The sequence below is a fragment of the Lynx rufus genome, unplaced genomic scaffold (genome assembly GCF_022079265.1).
Source record: "Lynx rufus isolate CCGP_SWC_20201006 ecotype Redwood Valley unplaced genomic scaffold, mLynRuf1.p SCAF_4, whole genome shotgun sequence".
NCBI classification, from domain to species: domain Eukaryota; kingdom Metazoa; phylum Chordata; class Mammalia; order Carnivora; family Felidae; genus Lynx; species Lynx rufus.
The window spans coordinates 35,896,744-35,912,524 of record NW_025814856.1 but is presented as its reverse complement, the minus strand read 5'-3'; the positions used below and the strand labels follow the sequence as shown (position 1 = coordinate 35,912,524).

General features: G+C 39.8%; 1 protein-coding gene across 1 annotated transcript in view; it reads left to right on the top strand.

The window, feature by feature from the left end:
• The first annotated feature begins 2,206 nt into the window (after window positions 1–2,206).
• Window positions 2,207–15,781, top strand: part of FRMD4B (FERM domain containing 4B) — a 123,934-nt gene continuing 110,359 nt past the window's right edge. The window contains exons 1-3 of the mRNA XM_047096411.1: window positions 2,207–2,272; window positions 4,321–4,415; window positions 12,236–12,328. Of these exons, the coding sequence (XP_046952367.1) occupies window positions 2,207–2,272; window positions 4,321–4,415; window positions 12,236–12,328 (254 nt within the window). The remainder of the gene's footprint in view (window positions 2,273–4,320; window positions 4,416–12,235; window positions 12,329–15,781) is intronic.

Sequence of the window (15,781 nt, the reverse complement as noted above, 5' to 3'; positions counted from 1 at the left end):
TTATTCATAAGCATTGTTCTGACAAAAAAAAAAAAAAATACATCCACAACTTTTCAACCTCTGATTTAAGCAAGTGACAAGGGCGGGCCTCTCTATTGCTTAGAGGTGATCAAAGCAGTACTCTGGCCTCCCCGAGGAGGCATCCTCCCACAGAGGAAAGGGCTCGGTGAATACTGAACATGGATGTGCCAGTGTGGGCATAAAACTGTAGCATTTTTTCCCCTCCGGTTCATCTGCATTGCCCTTTTCCAGCTTGTCTTATGTGGCGACTTGTCCCTTCACCTACTGGGATGTTTGTTCATTCCCCAACCCCCCATCAGCCTTTCTCTTGGCTGTTGTATTTGTTGATCAGTGATTATGAGTAGGTGACTTTTCTATATTAATGATATCATGTGGGGAGTCCATCCTTTGGAAACCTTTTGTTCTGATTTAGGTATAGATACCTGTGGTATCTTACAAAGATGCTTTTAGTTGCAAGCAGAATCTGACTCAAGTTAGTTTCAATAAGAAAGAAGAAGTGGATTTATTAAAAGAATACAGAGGTGTTTCATGGAACTCAAGAACAAGAATTCACCCGAACCAGCCGAAGTGACTACAAGTGACTAGAAAGACGTTAGGAACCCAGACAGCAACTCTCTCGAGCTTTCCCTTTCAGATTGCATGATTTCTCTTGCCCCCGTCCAGCTGCTTGTCTCCTTCATTCTCTCTGCAGATTGCTTTCCTTTTTGTCCACACACCACAGCCCCTACAGCAACCACTTTCTCATCCTCTCTGACTCAATTCCAGATTCTCTGGACTGAGGCTCTGATTGGCCCAGCTTGAGTCAGGTGTCTGTTCCCTGGTCCAATCAGCTGAAGTCTGAGGCTGAAGGGCTAGGACCAAGTTGTACAAACATGGCCACCACTGACTGTGATTGTCATGAGATGGGCAGACATGCACACACACAAAAATACATTTACTATTTAATTCTCTAGGATAGAATTATGTGTTGACAAAAGGAAAATTGACTAGTCTGAGCAAAGGAAAAGGAAAAAGGAAAGGAAAAAGGAAAGGAAAAAAAAGATGCTTTTTTAAAATCAGGAAATAAAATTCATTTGGATTATGTGATAACAGAGTAACTTGAAATATTGTACGAGTTTGACATACTCCTTAATGGATTCATGTTGTATCAGTTGATCTTTTGAGTATTTGATTTTTCTCTTTCCATAGTACATGTTTTTGGGGTTTGTTTGTGTGGGTTTTACAAAAGAAGTAAAGTGATTTGAACTGACGTATTTATTTCTTTCTTCCCATTGTATAGGAGAGTATTAGAAAAGATGACTTTTTTTGTTGTTGTTCAGTTAGACCTTATTTTAAATCTTGCTCTGGCTTTTTTCTCACTCAGGTAATGTCCAATATAACAATATTCAAAACAAACCATTTACTCTGAATTTTTGGAAAATATGTATATATCTATATCTGAACATACATGTAAAAACAGTCTGTATGGATTATCCTCAAACTCACAGGGTGGTGATTTCTACAGGTAAAATGATTTGTGGAGTGTGAGTTAGTGAAGGGGGATCTTTGTATTCTATGTATTGTTTAAATATTTGACAAAGAATATTTCCCAGTATTGTAATTATAAGTGACAATAAATATAATTAGAAATTTATGCTGATGGATATTGTTCTTAACTATGTATCTTAAGTGTTCGTAATTGTTCTTAATTATGGTAGTGATATACTATAAAGGGGACAGACGTTTCAGAGATGGAGACTTTCAGTTTTAACTGTAATGTCATCTTTTCCTTTACAATTATGCATGTATTCTATTTATTAAAATACATCAATGAATATAGGAATTTTCCTTTGAAAAACAAAATATTGATTCAATGATAAATGTGGTAGTTTCCTCTAGGAAAGAAACGAACTTTTCATAGTATAATCTTGTATACACTATATAGACATTATTTTTTCAATATATTGGGTTGTCTTTGCTTTTCATTCTTTTTTACATCCAAGAGTAAATTAATTAATTGATTGGTTGACTAATCCAACAGCTAATGCCGCCTCATGAGTCTGTTTGTGATCGAGGCTGTTGATTGACTCAACTGAAGGCATTTTTAGGCTGAACACATCACATGTAAAACAAACTATAAATCGAGGTCAGAGGGTTGCTTGCCAGCCCCAGCACTGATGCCACTCTTGCTATCTTGTCCCCACAGATGACAGAGGGCAGGCACTGCCAGGTGCACCTCCTGGATGATAGGAGGCTGGAGCTGCTGGTTCAGGTAGGTGTTGCCCATGAAGAGACAGCCCATACTGACTGGTTCCCTCTGTGAGCCTCATGGCCTCTGTTCAGGCTACTCACTTATCTGTGCCAATGACTTGGGATTGTTTGAGGGGCAAAAGGACAGCTGCTAAGTCAGATGACTTGGTCTACCTGTGAGAATAGTTATATCCTGGGGATGTGGATTGGAGACCCTTGGGTTCTAATCTCAGCTCTGACCGTCAGTAGCTGTGTGACCCCCAGGAAGTAGCTTTACTTCTCTGAACCTCTTGTGGGTAAACGGAGCACTGTAATCTTTCTCCGAAAGGGTTATTGTCAGCTGCAAACCTGCATCCTGCCACTTTGCTGCCACACGGCAGTGTCCAGGTTAAATACCCCACTTCATCAGCTGTGCACCGGGATTGACACTCCTTACTTTCCCTCAAAGAATTATGGCTAAAATCAAGCTAGATTACATATGAGAATGAAATCTTTTTGTAATATATATGGAGTATATGAGTGGTGATATTTTAATTGTTGATCCTTCTCTCTTCATTTACTCAACACTGTGGACCAAGGACCTAAAAAGAAATTGTGGAAATTCCCTTTGATAGCCACACTGTAGCTATAGCCAGAACTCTCTCCTTTGACCAAACCTAAATTCTTCTCCCTTCTGTGGCTCGTTTCTCACCCACTATGCATAGGCTTCAATTAGAATAAAAATAGTCAACACTGTTTAGCCAGAGTGGACCTTTTAGTCCAGATTTCTGCCTGTTTCTTTATTTCTTCTTTCTTTTTTTCTTTTTTTTTTTTTTTAATCATGACCATTCTTTCTTCCCCAGCACCAAACATCCAACTCTCAAACCACCATAATGAGCCCTAAACTGTTTGGCTCTAAGTTCAGAAAGAGTCTATGTAGATGCCCTCTTGCATATCACCCTTTCCTTCCCTTGTTCCTGCAAATCAGGCGTCTGCTATCACCCGGGATGTTCCCCCTGATTCCAAAACATGCATTTTGCCACCAGGCCCAGTGCTTCTCAAAAGTTCATAGATTAGATCCTTCTTCTAAGTGTTTAGGAAACACTGGTGACAATCGTATATGCAATGGGTAAGATCACTCCATCTCAAGAGAGAGAGATGAAAAGCGTAGGCTTTGGAATCAGACAGAACTGGGTTCAATTCCCTGCCCTTACTGACTGTAACATCAATCCAGGTGCTTAGTTTTTCTTGACTTTGGCCCCCTCATCTATAAAAGGGCAATAAGAACCCCTATCTCATAGGCTCATCCTGAGCACAAAGTGAGATAATGGATAGAAGGAGTTTTGGACAATAAATGGTAACGAGTAGTAGAGTCATAGTTTTATCTCTGATCCCACAGCCTTGGGTCTCCAGCCTCTTCAACTGGCACCCAGCAGGCAAGATTATTCCTACAGTCCACGTAGTGAGGTGTTTGATATTCTTTGTCTTGGTCACTAGCACCATAGTGCCTATAAAAGAGTATTTTTTCAGGAGCACCTGGGTGGCTCAGTTGGTTAAGCATTCAACTCTTGATTTTGGCTCAGTTCATGATCTCATGTTTTGTAGGATTGAACCCCATGGCAGGCTCTGTGCTATGGGACTCTCTCTCTCTCTCTCTCTCTCTCTCTCTCTCTCTCTCTCTCCCTCCCTCCCTCCCTTCCTCCCTCTCTGCCCCTCCACTGGTGGTGCACCCATGCTCTCTTTCCCTCAAAAATAAATAAAAATAAACATTCAAAATGACTTTTAAAAAAAGTATTTTCCAAAACATCATCATGTTAGTAAACACATTGTCCCCTGGGAGGAAAAAGTAAATTACTGGACTGAATGGCAAATACATGAAACTGACAATCTCATTGATGTTTCTATTACCATTTCTCCCCCTTCCCAATCTCTTGGAGAATGGTCTATAGTAGATTAACCTAGGCAGCCAAAGGGGGCAGATATTTAAAAACAAACAAAAGCTGCTTTGAACTATTTGGGACAGAGAAGGGTGGTAGCAAAAAGAGAATGAGGCAACGAAATTGCTTTTCTGATAACATTTTATTTTGACAGCCCAAACTTTTATCAAGAGAATTGCTGGACCTTGTGGCTTCACATTTCAACCTGAAAGAAAAGGAGTACTTTGGAATAACATTTACGGACGACACGTAAGTCTTTTAGTAACGTTCATTTCTTTCCCTTTCATCTGGACTACCTACTCACTGTCATTCACAATTAGCAAAAAATTGCTGGAAATGCCCCAAGAATTAGAATATGCCCTGCTTAGTTAAAGATTGTTTAATAACAGGATTTCTCTCCTAGGACTATTAGTGGAAAGGGAGAAGAAAGGGAATATTGATCATTTTTAAACACGAAAATATTGCCCTAAGTGTTTTAGAAATTTGTTTTGTAATGAGGTTGTTATTGTTGCTAGTACATCTGCACATTTTTTTTAATATAGATGTGTATGATTGATATAAACACTAGATTTTTGGGGTGTGTGGGTGGCTCAATCATTGGGCATCTGACTCTTGATTTCTGCTCAAGTCATAAGTTTGCAACATCAGCTCTGCGTAGGGCTCTGCATGAGCCTGCTTGCTTGGGATTCTCTCTCTCCCTCTCTCTCCGCCCCTTCTTTTTGTGCTCCATCTCTCTCTCTCAAAATAATAACCATAAAAAGAAATACTAGATTGTTATTCACTCATATATTGAAATGAGAATTAATGTCTTGGGTGTTGATGGCAAGAAAGTTTAAAGGCAGATGTGTGGTCCACCTGAAAAATACTGTAGAGTTTTAATACAGAATAAACTTCTCCAGTTCTACGTAGGCCCATTTTATGTCACCTCTTCACTATCTTTTTTTCTTCTACCTTCATTTTTTATGTTAACTTGGACATTGTATATATTTATCAATAATTTAAATGCTTTCTGAAATGAGACCTATATATAACAATAAAATCATAAGAATTTTGGGGCACCTGAGTGGCTCAGTCAGTTAAGCATCTGACTTTTTGGCTCAGGACATGATCTCACGGTTGCTGGGTTCAAGCCCAGCATCAGGCTGTGTGCTGACAGCTTAGAGCCGGGAGCCTGCTTCAGATTCTGTGTGTGTGTCTCTCTCTCTCTGCCCCTCCCCACTCATGTTCTTTCTGTCTCTCTAAAATAAAGAAACATTCAACATCTATAATGCCATTTTAAAAGTGTATAAGGATGAAAAGATTGCTTAGGCTTCAAAGACAAAATTTGTTGCATTTTGCTGGAAGTCATTTTGTCAGGAAATAAATAAATAAATACTACAGTATAAATAAATAAACAAACAAACAAACATTAAAAAAAAAACCAAATATAAAATTCAAGAAAATGCATTCCAGGCACAGAATATATTGGCCTACCAGTGAGCATTCTTCTTGTACTCTCCAAGTTCAAATGTTTCTTCAGTTCTTTAGTTTAACCAGGTAGAAAATAATCACAAGAAGAGGTTACTTTTTTTTAATATCTTGCTTCTGATTATTTCCAGCCTAGGTGGGCCACTAGCCTAGGACCCACCCCCACCCCCACCAACCCTCCACCCCCCACAGGAAATGCCATCAGGCTCAGGACTTGGGCTGGACAACACCAGGCAATCACTTGCTGGGAGACACAAAAACCTGAAAACTTTGATCCCAGGCCCAGGATGCTTCCTGAATAGGGTTCCACAAACCAGAAAGAAAGTAAACTAGACATCACTCATCTCACTCAGAATCACAAAATTATCAGTTCACGCAACAACTATTTGAGACCCTGTATGATCAGTCCTCTGCTGGGTGAAATAGGAAGGGCAGATAAACCTCTGACCACAAGCTCTTCACTGGAAAGACAAGGCTAGTTCATGTGAATCAGTGATTAGACGCATGCACAAATACACACACACACACACACACACACACACACAGGTTGTAAGTGATTGTGAATGCAACAATAGCAAATAGAATATGACGAAATCCTAAAATACATAATGGCTAAGTTATATGGTTAAACTGTAAGTGCTGTAAGCCCTAATTTAGAGAGGTCACATGGAATAGAGACAAAAAGCATGAATATTGGAATAACTTACTCATTCAACAAATATTTCTTGAGTGCTCACCAATTGCCAGCCATTGTCCTGGGTTCCAGAGATTCAGCTGTGCACAGCAGAGACAAGGTGCTTGCTTTCCTGGAGCTTATATTGCAACGGTGTGGTCTAGCAGAACAAACACATAGATCAGTGAGAAATCACTAGAAACGATACGTGCTTGGAAGAACATGATCAAGGCCATGATCAAGAAAGGTTGGGGGGGGCAGTTTTAGATCGGTGGACAAGGAACACTTCTGGGAGGTGACATGTAATAAAAAGCAAGAACCAGTTCTGCAAAAGTTGTAAGGCATTCCAGACAAAAGCCAGTGTGAAAGCCTTGAGGTGAGACTGAGCTAGACTTTGGGGGGGGGGCGGTTATTTTGTAGTTTTGAGAAAGAAAAAAAATCCACTGTGACTAGAATATAGAGGGTAAGGAAGAAAGTGGTGCAAGTTAAAGGTTGAAAGGGAGGCAAGGAGTAGATGTTTTAGAATTGTGGTAGCTATGTGATTTTAGGCCAGTTACTTAACATCTCTGACCCTCTGCTTTTCTCATCAGTACATTGGGCATAATAATAGTACCTATATAATAAGGACTATATAGGACACGTGTAAAGGGTACTAGTATGATGTACTGTTAAGGCAGGTCAGGTGTGCACAGGCACCCACTAAAAGGAAGCTCTCATGCTATTTTTGGTACTGGCAGTAAGTTCAGTATCCAGAAAGGGCTAAAGGAGGACTTGAGTGGAATTCACACAAGAGGATGACTACAGGGGTACCTGGGTAACTCAGTCGGTTGGGCATCTGACTCTTGATTTTGGCTCAGGTCATGATCTCATGGTTCGTGGGTTCAAGCACCACATCGGGCTCCATGCTGACAGTGCAGTGCCTGCTTGGGATTCTCTCTCTCACCGTCCCTCCCCCACTTGCAGGCTCTCTGTCTCTCTCAAAATAAATAAATAAATAAATAAATAAATAAATAAATAAATATTTTTTTTTAAAAAGAGGGTAATTACCAATGGACAGTGCAAGGCAAGTAGACTTGGGGTAGAGTGGAGAGGAATGGGAGATGACATTCCAGGGAAGACTTATTCTATGGGCCAGTGCATGAGCATAGTAATGTATATGATTACACGGTGGAGCAAGATATAAGAAGGACAAGATCATAGGTGAGTGAGCCCTGCGTGTCACATAGATCCTAGGCCACTGCAGGATGTTATGCCCAGGAGTTACATAATTCATGACTGGTGTTGCAAGTTCCCCAGGCTCCAGTGTTCATGTTGGGCTGGAAAAGGGGGTCCTGGCTACATGGATGGCTTCTGGGAAAGCTCCCAGTTCAGGTGAGCATAACCAAGCAGTGCATAAATCAGGCATGCAGATATCAGACTTTCTCTTCAGAAGGAAAAGGAATAATATGAATGACTTTCTCTAATGCCTTGGGCCACCCTCCCCCTCTTCTCCTCTGGGATTTCTTTCTAAATCCTCTCCTGGGAGAAGAAAGTCTCACTCAGGCGCCTCCTCCAGCTATCTCCTTTGGCGACAGTGGTTGATGGTTATAGTCTTTCCAAGAAGCCTGGCTCCAAACTGTCCTCTGTGTACTCCCCTGCAAGTGACAGCAGAGTCTATTTTTGAATTATGACCAGTTTGGAAGGTGTCTTCTGGCTCTTGCTGTGTTTATTTTCAGAAGAAGTATGAGCAGGGCTTGGGGGCGGGGCGGGGGGGTGGATTTGGCCATTTCCACCTTTCTGGGGAACAGGTCTGGAAAATTGCTTCTGTCTAAGGGTGTCTCTTTGGAATGTCTTGGTCACAAGCCTAGCTCTTTTTCTTTGTCTGGTAAATATTTTTGGAAAGTATTTTCTTTCAGCACTCCCTTTCCCCCGCCCCCCATAAAACCACTGAGTCGGATCCCTCCCAGGATGCTGTCTGAATTGTATTTTCCAACCTAGATGCCACATCAGCCTTTTGCCTTCAGTGAACTTCTCTAAACAGAGTAAGGCAACGCTGAGGGGAACATTTTGTCAATGAAACTAGCCACTGTCTATGCCCTACTCCACAGGCCAAGAAGAGAAATGGAAAAATAGAGTTGTGCCGTTACATAAGAAAGGTAGTGATGGTGACCAACAAAAATAAATCCGTGGCCCTGCTGGAGGGCGGGGTAGAGTTCCTTGAGATTATGCTTGGAAGTACCTCCTGGTGATCGGTGTGCAGAGGCAGTCTTTCACCCCTAGAGGGCAGTCTCGCCCTCCTGAGATAGCCGCGTTGAATTTCGCCAAAATGGTTCCCATCTCTTCAACTCACTTGATTTTTTTTTTAATTCCACTGTTTTGAAAGGCTTTGTTGAATAAGCTTTGTTTATGAAGAAATAAATAGGTTTTACAACACAGTTGTGAGTTTTGATTACCATCCCATTCGATGGATGTGAGATGAAGGGCTTTTTGACCCATATACTTCTATATATACTTCGTCACCCTCTCACCGAAAAAGTTTGCTTTAGGGTTGACCTGCGTGCACAGTTTCATAGAGGTGAATGTGTAGATTCAACTTCGTGAGATACTGATTAGATCTAGAATATTTGCTGATGGAAAAATTTGAGAAAAGCAGGTTATAAGCAATAAGTGCTTTTTGATCTCATTTTAGTCTCAGAGACTGTAAAACAACACGTTAACCTTAATTATATCTCGGTGATAGAGTTATGGGTAGTTTTCCACTTTTTGTTCTTCTAATTTTATTTTGTTGTGAGATTGTGGATGGATTTTTTTAAGTTTATTATTTTTTTGTCATAATCTCTACACCCATGTGAGACTCAAACTCATGACCCAAGATCAAGAGTTGTATGCTCTTCCAACTGAGCCAGCCAGGTGCCCCTGGGTAGATTTTTTTAAATATAATATTTAATTTATCCTTTAAAAAATATTTTTATATTACATATACATAAATGTGTTTTTATAAAAATCATTTAACATGATAGTTGAAGCCAGTCCCTTTTGATTATCTTCCCACTCCAAATGTTGCAGTTTACTCTAGACCTCTCTAGAACTATAAGCATTTCATCCATAGATAATGGTGTTTTCAGTGTGCATCTTTGTTTAATATAATTGATTTATGCTGTATATGGTATTATACAGTTTGCTTTATTCATTCTTGGACATGATTCCACGCAAGTTCGTGTAAATATACACTGTGCTTTTTTAATGATGCCACATCTTTCCTATATAAAAGCAAGAAAAATGATTCAAAATTAGTCTCATTTTCCCTAAAATCTTTTGAGACCTGATAGTATATGCTATTTTATGTATTTTAAGACATATATTTGAACATGTCTGAAGTTGGCATATGTCTTTAACTCAGTACCATTCTAAACTGCATGAAATACAGGGGAAGAATCTCTTACCTTCTAACTCCCATGTTTCTATTTTTTATGCACAAAAGAAGTATTTCTAAAAACTTCCCCTTATATCATTTATATCAGCTTATTTATCTTTGTAATAGTCCTCCAAGTAAAGCTAGGGACAATTATCATAAGCCTCATCTTAAAATCACAGAAACAAAGACACATTTTTTCCAGTGTTGAGACTAGTAAATGACAGAGACCAGCCCAAAGTTATAAAAGCTGATTCAACCCTTTAGTTTCCTGTATCCAGAGTCTTGTACTCAAAGCCCTGAACTTAAGTCTTAACTTTGCCACCTTTTTTGCAACCTTATTGTAAAATATAGCTGCAATATGTAAAAAGTTCCAGCTTAGGTGGCACAGAGTAGTTGCTCAATAATGAGAAGCCCTTCTTCTTCTCCTTCACTTTCTCTTCCTTACCCTTCTCCTCCTTCTCTTGCTCTTCCTCCTCCTCCTTCTTCTTCCTCTTCTCCTGCTCCTCCTCCATTCTCCTCCATTCTTCTCTTCTCCCTCCTCCTCATTCACTCTCCTCCTCCTCCATTCTCCACCATCTCCTCCTCCTCCTCCCCCTCCTCCATTCTCCTCCATTTTTTTCCTCCTCCATTCTCTTCCATTCTCTTTCTCCTCCTCCTCCTCCTCCATTCTCCTCTTCCTTCTCCTCCTCTTTCACTCTCCTCCTCCTCCTCCTCCATTCTCCTCTTCCTTCTCCTCCTCTTTCACTCTCCTCCTCCTCCTCCATTCTCCTCTTCCTTCTCCTCCTCTTTCACTCTCCTCCTCCTCCTCCTCCATTCTCCTCTTCCTTCTCCTCCTCTTTCACTCTCCTCCTCCTCCTCCATTCTCCTCTTCCTTCTCCTCCTCTTTCACTCTCCTCCTCCTCCTCCTCCATTCTCCTCCATTTTTTTTCCTCCTCCATTCTCTTCCATTCTCTTTCTCCTCCTCCTCCTCCTCCTCCTCCTCCTCCTCTTTCACTCTCCTCCTCCTCCTCCTCCTCCTCCATTCTCTTCTTCCTTCTCCTCCTCTTTCTCCTCCTCCTCCTCCTCCTCCTCCTCCATTCTCCTCTTCCTTCTCCTCCTCTTTCACTCTCCTCCTCCTCATCCTCCTCCATTCTCCTCCATTATTTTTTCCTCCTCCATTCTCTTCCATTCTCTTTCTCCTCCTCCTCCTCCATTCTCCTCTTCCTCCTCCTCCTCTTTCACTCTCCTCCTCTTTCACTCTCCTCCTCCTCCTCCTCCCCCTCCATTCTCCTCCATTTTTTTCCTCCTCCATTCTCTTCCATTTTCTTTCTCCTCCTCCTCCTCCTCCTCCATTCTCCTTCTCCTCCTTTTTTTCCCTCTTCTTCTTCCTCTTTTTCTTCTTCCTCTTCTTCTTTATTATTACTATTATTAGTATTTCCTATCTACTTAAAATGACTACAGCTTAGAGTTTTCTGAGTTAAAAATTATTTACTCAAAGACCAAAATAGGTTGGAAAATATCTTCTGGCCCATTACAGGTTTTATTATAATTTTACACCCCATCACTATTTGCATGTTTTTGAGTTTTACATAAGCAAGCAAAATGGAGTCTATGCCTTCTGGGAATATACAGTCTACAATGGCCCAACTGGTTGGACAGCCTTGGAAAAGTCATGGAAATGATCCCAAGTCATCAACCCTTTTAATCCCTGAGAGGTCACAATTTAAGGAGAACTGTTTATATCCATGAACTTTAGGCTTTTGAGTAAATAAACAAATACAAGCTTAAATATTAGGAGGTCCATAATATACGTATAGAAACAGCACTCAGAGAGCCTTTGACCCTGTACTTTTAAAGAAACTGTAGTACTGTTATATGTGTCTGATGATTTCATTAAACCAGTTTTCTCCTTCTTGACTATCTAAAATATTCATATATCATATTTAATAAGAATTTAAAGATTAATGTATTAAGGTTCAATTAGTTTTCTTTTTACCTCCAAAGGCACCCAGTGTTAGTCTCTTATTTATCATCTCAGAGATATTTTATATATATGTGTGTGTGTGTATTTTTTAATTTTAAAAGGGCTATATTCTGTACTCACAGTCATGCATCTTGCTTTTCCATTCAACACCATGTCTGGAAATTGTTAAAAATAGGTTTGTAAACATACTCTCCCTCTTTTGTGTGGCTACATTGTATATTATTTCTCAGTTTAAATTATTTTTTTAAACATGACCTTGTTGGACATGTATAGGTTGTCTTGAGCCTTTTTCCTCTTACAACCAATGCTAAAGTAAGTGACTTTATACTTAGTCCATTTTTCACATGCACAAGTTTATCTTGCTAAACTCTTGCACGTGGACAGTCTAGTTCAGAGGCAGATGCTTTTATAATTTAGATAGTAATTGTTAAATTGGTCTTAGTACCAGTTGTAACAGGTTATACACCTACCATCCGTGTATGACACTTTCCCCACAGCTTTGCCAACCCTGTGTGTTATTGAACCTTTCTCTGACTTCTGTTTGATCCTTTTTCTTTGCTTTCCTCTCACAGAGGTCAGCAGAACTGGCTACAGTTAGATCACCGAGTTCTTGACCATGATCTGCCCAAGAAACCAGGCGCAACCATTTTGCACTTCGCTGTGAGGTAGGTACCGATAGAAACATCCAGCATTCTCACCTCCCTTAAAAAAAAAAAAAATCTGTGATCCACTAGAGAATAAAAAAAAGAACAGACCCATCAAAACATTATGTGAAAAAGATTCTCTACTGTCTTAGTCTGGAGACTAAGTTGCCATAGATACCGTGTAGGATTGTTTTCTTTGAAGATGAAGGGTAGAATCACCTTCCTTTATTCCTCAAAGTCTTCTGGATCAACTTAAAGGTGAAAAATACATTGTATTTTAGTACATAGCTTGTTTCTGACTCAACATACCTTTAGTATTTTTTTCATTTGAAATATGGCAAACATTTACTGTTACATGTTATGTATGGACATTTCCTAGACTGTGGAAAGGATTGAATTTTATACAATTTCACGCCTTAGTTTGAATAGACGATAAAATGCAAACAAATGCTCATGGAAAGAATTATCTTAACCGTACAGAAATCTGAATTCAGCTTGCAGGCAGAGAGATTGCTGAGAAAGATGTAAGGAGTCCTTGACCTGTTCTCTGAGCTCTGCTTAATTAGGAAATTGACTTACCCATACCTATGGGCCTCCATGTATGTTTCCTCCAGAAATGGATGCATTCAACTCAAACAGTGATTTCTTAGAGCCCGCCCATGATGGGAATGTTTTTCCACATGAAATATGCACACTCTGAGATAAATAAAATGTTATAAAAATTAACACTTGTGTTCCTGTGCCTAGTTTAAGAAATAAAACACTACCAGTCTTGCTGAAAGCCCCTTTTTGTGCATTAGCCACTCTTCTCACTACCTGAATTTGATGATAAATTTCATGATAAGTTGTCTTCTTTGTCTGAAGCTAAATATGGTAAAATAAGGTAAGGTAGTAGATTTCCCAGGAATCTAAATAAGCTTTCGTAACACTAGATCAACCTAAAGCATGTTTCTGTATTCTGGGCTTATGTTATTTTTTGGATGTTGAAATATGCTTTGTTTGAGGCACCTGGCTGTCTCAGTCGGTAGGGCATGCAGCTCTTGATCTCTGGGTCGTGAGTTCAAGCCCCACATTAGACAGTCTAGTTCAGAAGCAGATCCTTTTATCATTTTGATAGCAAAACTAAAAAAAGAAAGAAAGAAATATGCTTTGTTTTATGACATCATCGTGGAAGCTTCTTATTATCCTTTTTTAGAATTTATATACTATGATTACCTAACAAAATCATATTGTTTTACACGCTTTTTAACAAAATTTTCACTTGAGTCTGCTACATTAAATCCTTATGGTAATAAGATGTCCCATCTTTTCTTAAGTATCTTGTTTTATATGAATTGATGGTGATTGTGGATGATAACTGCTCCTTACTCAGTAAATAAAGTATGGATGATCCCCAATTTGTTTTTTGCTTTTCGCTCTGCACGCTGGCCTAGAATTTCTTTCATGTCACCAGAAATCATATTTTTGAAACCCAGGAAGGAGGTCACATAAATGGTGATTTGTCCAGGAGCATAGCTGGTGTGGAGAAATGGGTGGAAATCCTAGAGAAAAATACAGGACTTTCCTGGAAAGAGTATGACATGAGTGTGTGTGTTTGTGGAAATGGAGAAAAGGGCAAACACAAACTAGCAAGCAATAGGAAAAAGTGAGTATTAGTAATTAAGCAGGGGGCAGAGAATAGAGAAATTTTCATCTTGTGTCTGAGCAGTGGCCCAACATCATTATATTTTTTCACAAAATGTTATAGTGTCACTGTAAACATTTCAAATTATATGAAATTACTCTCTCTCCCCAGCCTTCCTCCCTCCCCTCTACCTCCAGCTCCCTTTTATTCTTAGAGAAAAGTAAGGATGATAGTTACTTGGTGACTTACTTTGTTTTTACCTGGAGATTTTTCCTTGTTTATGTAAAAATCTACTTTATTTCTTTGCACTTTCGTAATTGAGGTGTCCAGTCCCCGATGAAGCACTAGGCTGCTTCCAATTATGTCTATGTTAATGTAGGCTGCAGTTAACATCCTTGCTTTTTTTTTAATCTTGTTTTAATTAAAAAAAATTTTTTTTTAATGTTTATTTTTGAGAGAGACAGACAGAGCGTGAGTGTGGAAGGGGCAGAGAGAGAGAGGGGGATGCAGAATCTGAAACAGGCTCCAGGCTCTGAGCTGTCAGCCCAGAGCCTGATGCAGGGCTCCCACTCGGGAACAGCGAAATCATGACCTGAGCTGAAGTCAGATGCCTAACCAACTGAGCCACCCAGGCGCCCTGACATCCTTGGTTTTTTATCTTTGCACACACATGTAGTATTTACGCAGCATACCTCCTCAGCAAAACCCTTTGTCTTTGGAGAACTTAACAACTACCATTTATTTAGTCACCAGACTGTGAACTCGTTCTTGAACAGCTGATATCTGGTCTAGTTTTGGTCTCAAAATAAGAGGGAAGAAAGCTCTGTCTTCCTTCCTATTCAGTCATTCATAAGGCAGTCCTATCTTTTCGAAGCAGGTTCCTGAGATACCCAAGTAGCCTGCTACTCATTCCGTGAGTTTCAGCACTTACTTGAGTGTTATCTCGAGAGTATCCCATAATCACAAGCCATTACTTCCCCTTAACTACTTGCATGTTTAAAACCCTTATCAACTTTTTAATTATTTGCGTAATTTTTCCTCCCAACAGTACAGTGAGATCATAATAGTCTTTGTTATTATTCCAATTAAGTACTTGTTGTTACTGCAACTTAATTAAAGGAATGATAAGGCAAAAGCACACAAAGAATTAACTGATCGAGGTCACTTAGTGGAATGTCATTCTCTGGAGATCTCAGGAAGGCGATTACATGCATCCCTGTGAAGTCCAGTGCCTCCCAGAGGGCCTCTAGCCTTCTCTTTTGAGAGAACAAAACTGTTGGTGGGAGTTATATCCCAGTAGACACCGCCAATAACCCTCGAGGTCTTGCCTGAGTTGGCTACACATTTAGTCAGTGAAGAATAGAACCAAAGATGGCTTTTGGTTTTGTTTGGATATTGGTCACTACGGGAGCCTCTGGAAATACGCAGGACCTCTTTTTTTTTTTTTTTTTTTTTAATTGAACTATAGTTGACACACAATGTTATATCAATTGCAAGTGTACAACATAGTGACTTGACAACTCTATACATTATGCTGGGCTCACCACAAGGGTAGCTACCCTCTGTCACCATACAGCGCTGTTACAATACGGCTGACCGTATTGCCCATGTTGTACCTTCCATCCCTGTGATTTATTCATTCCATAACTGAGAGCAGTCACTGAAGTGCAGTCACCAAGTAGTTAATGCACAATGAGAAAGGATTCCCTACAGTCGTAGCACATTACAAGGATATGCATCCCTGTTATTTTTGTTGCAAACAATTAGAAATATCCAAATGCCAACAATGAAGATAGGTTCAGTAAGTTATGGCATTCTCACAGTGAACAATTGATCACTTTAATAAAAGA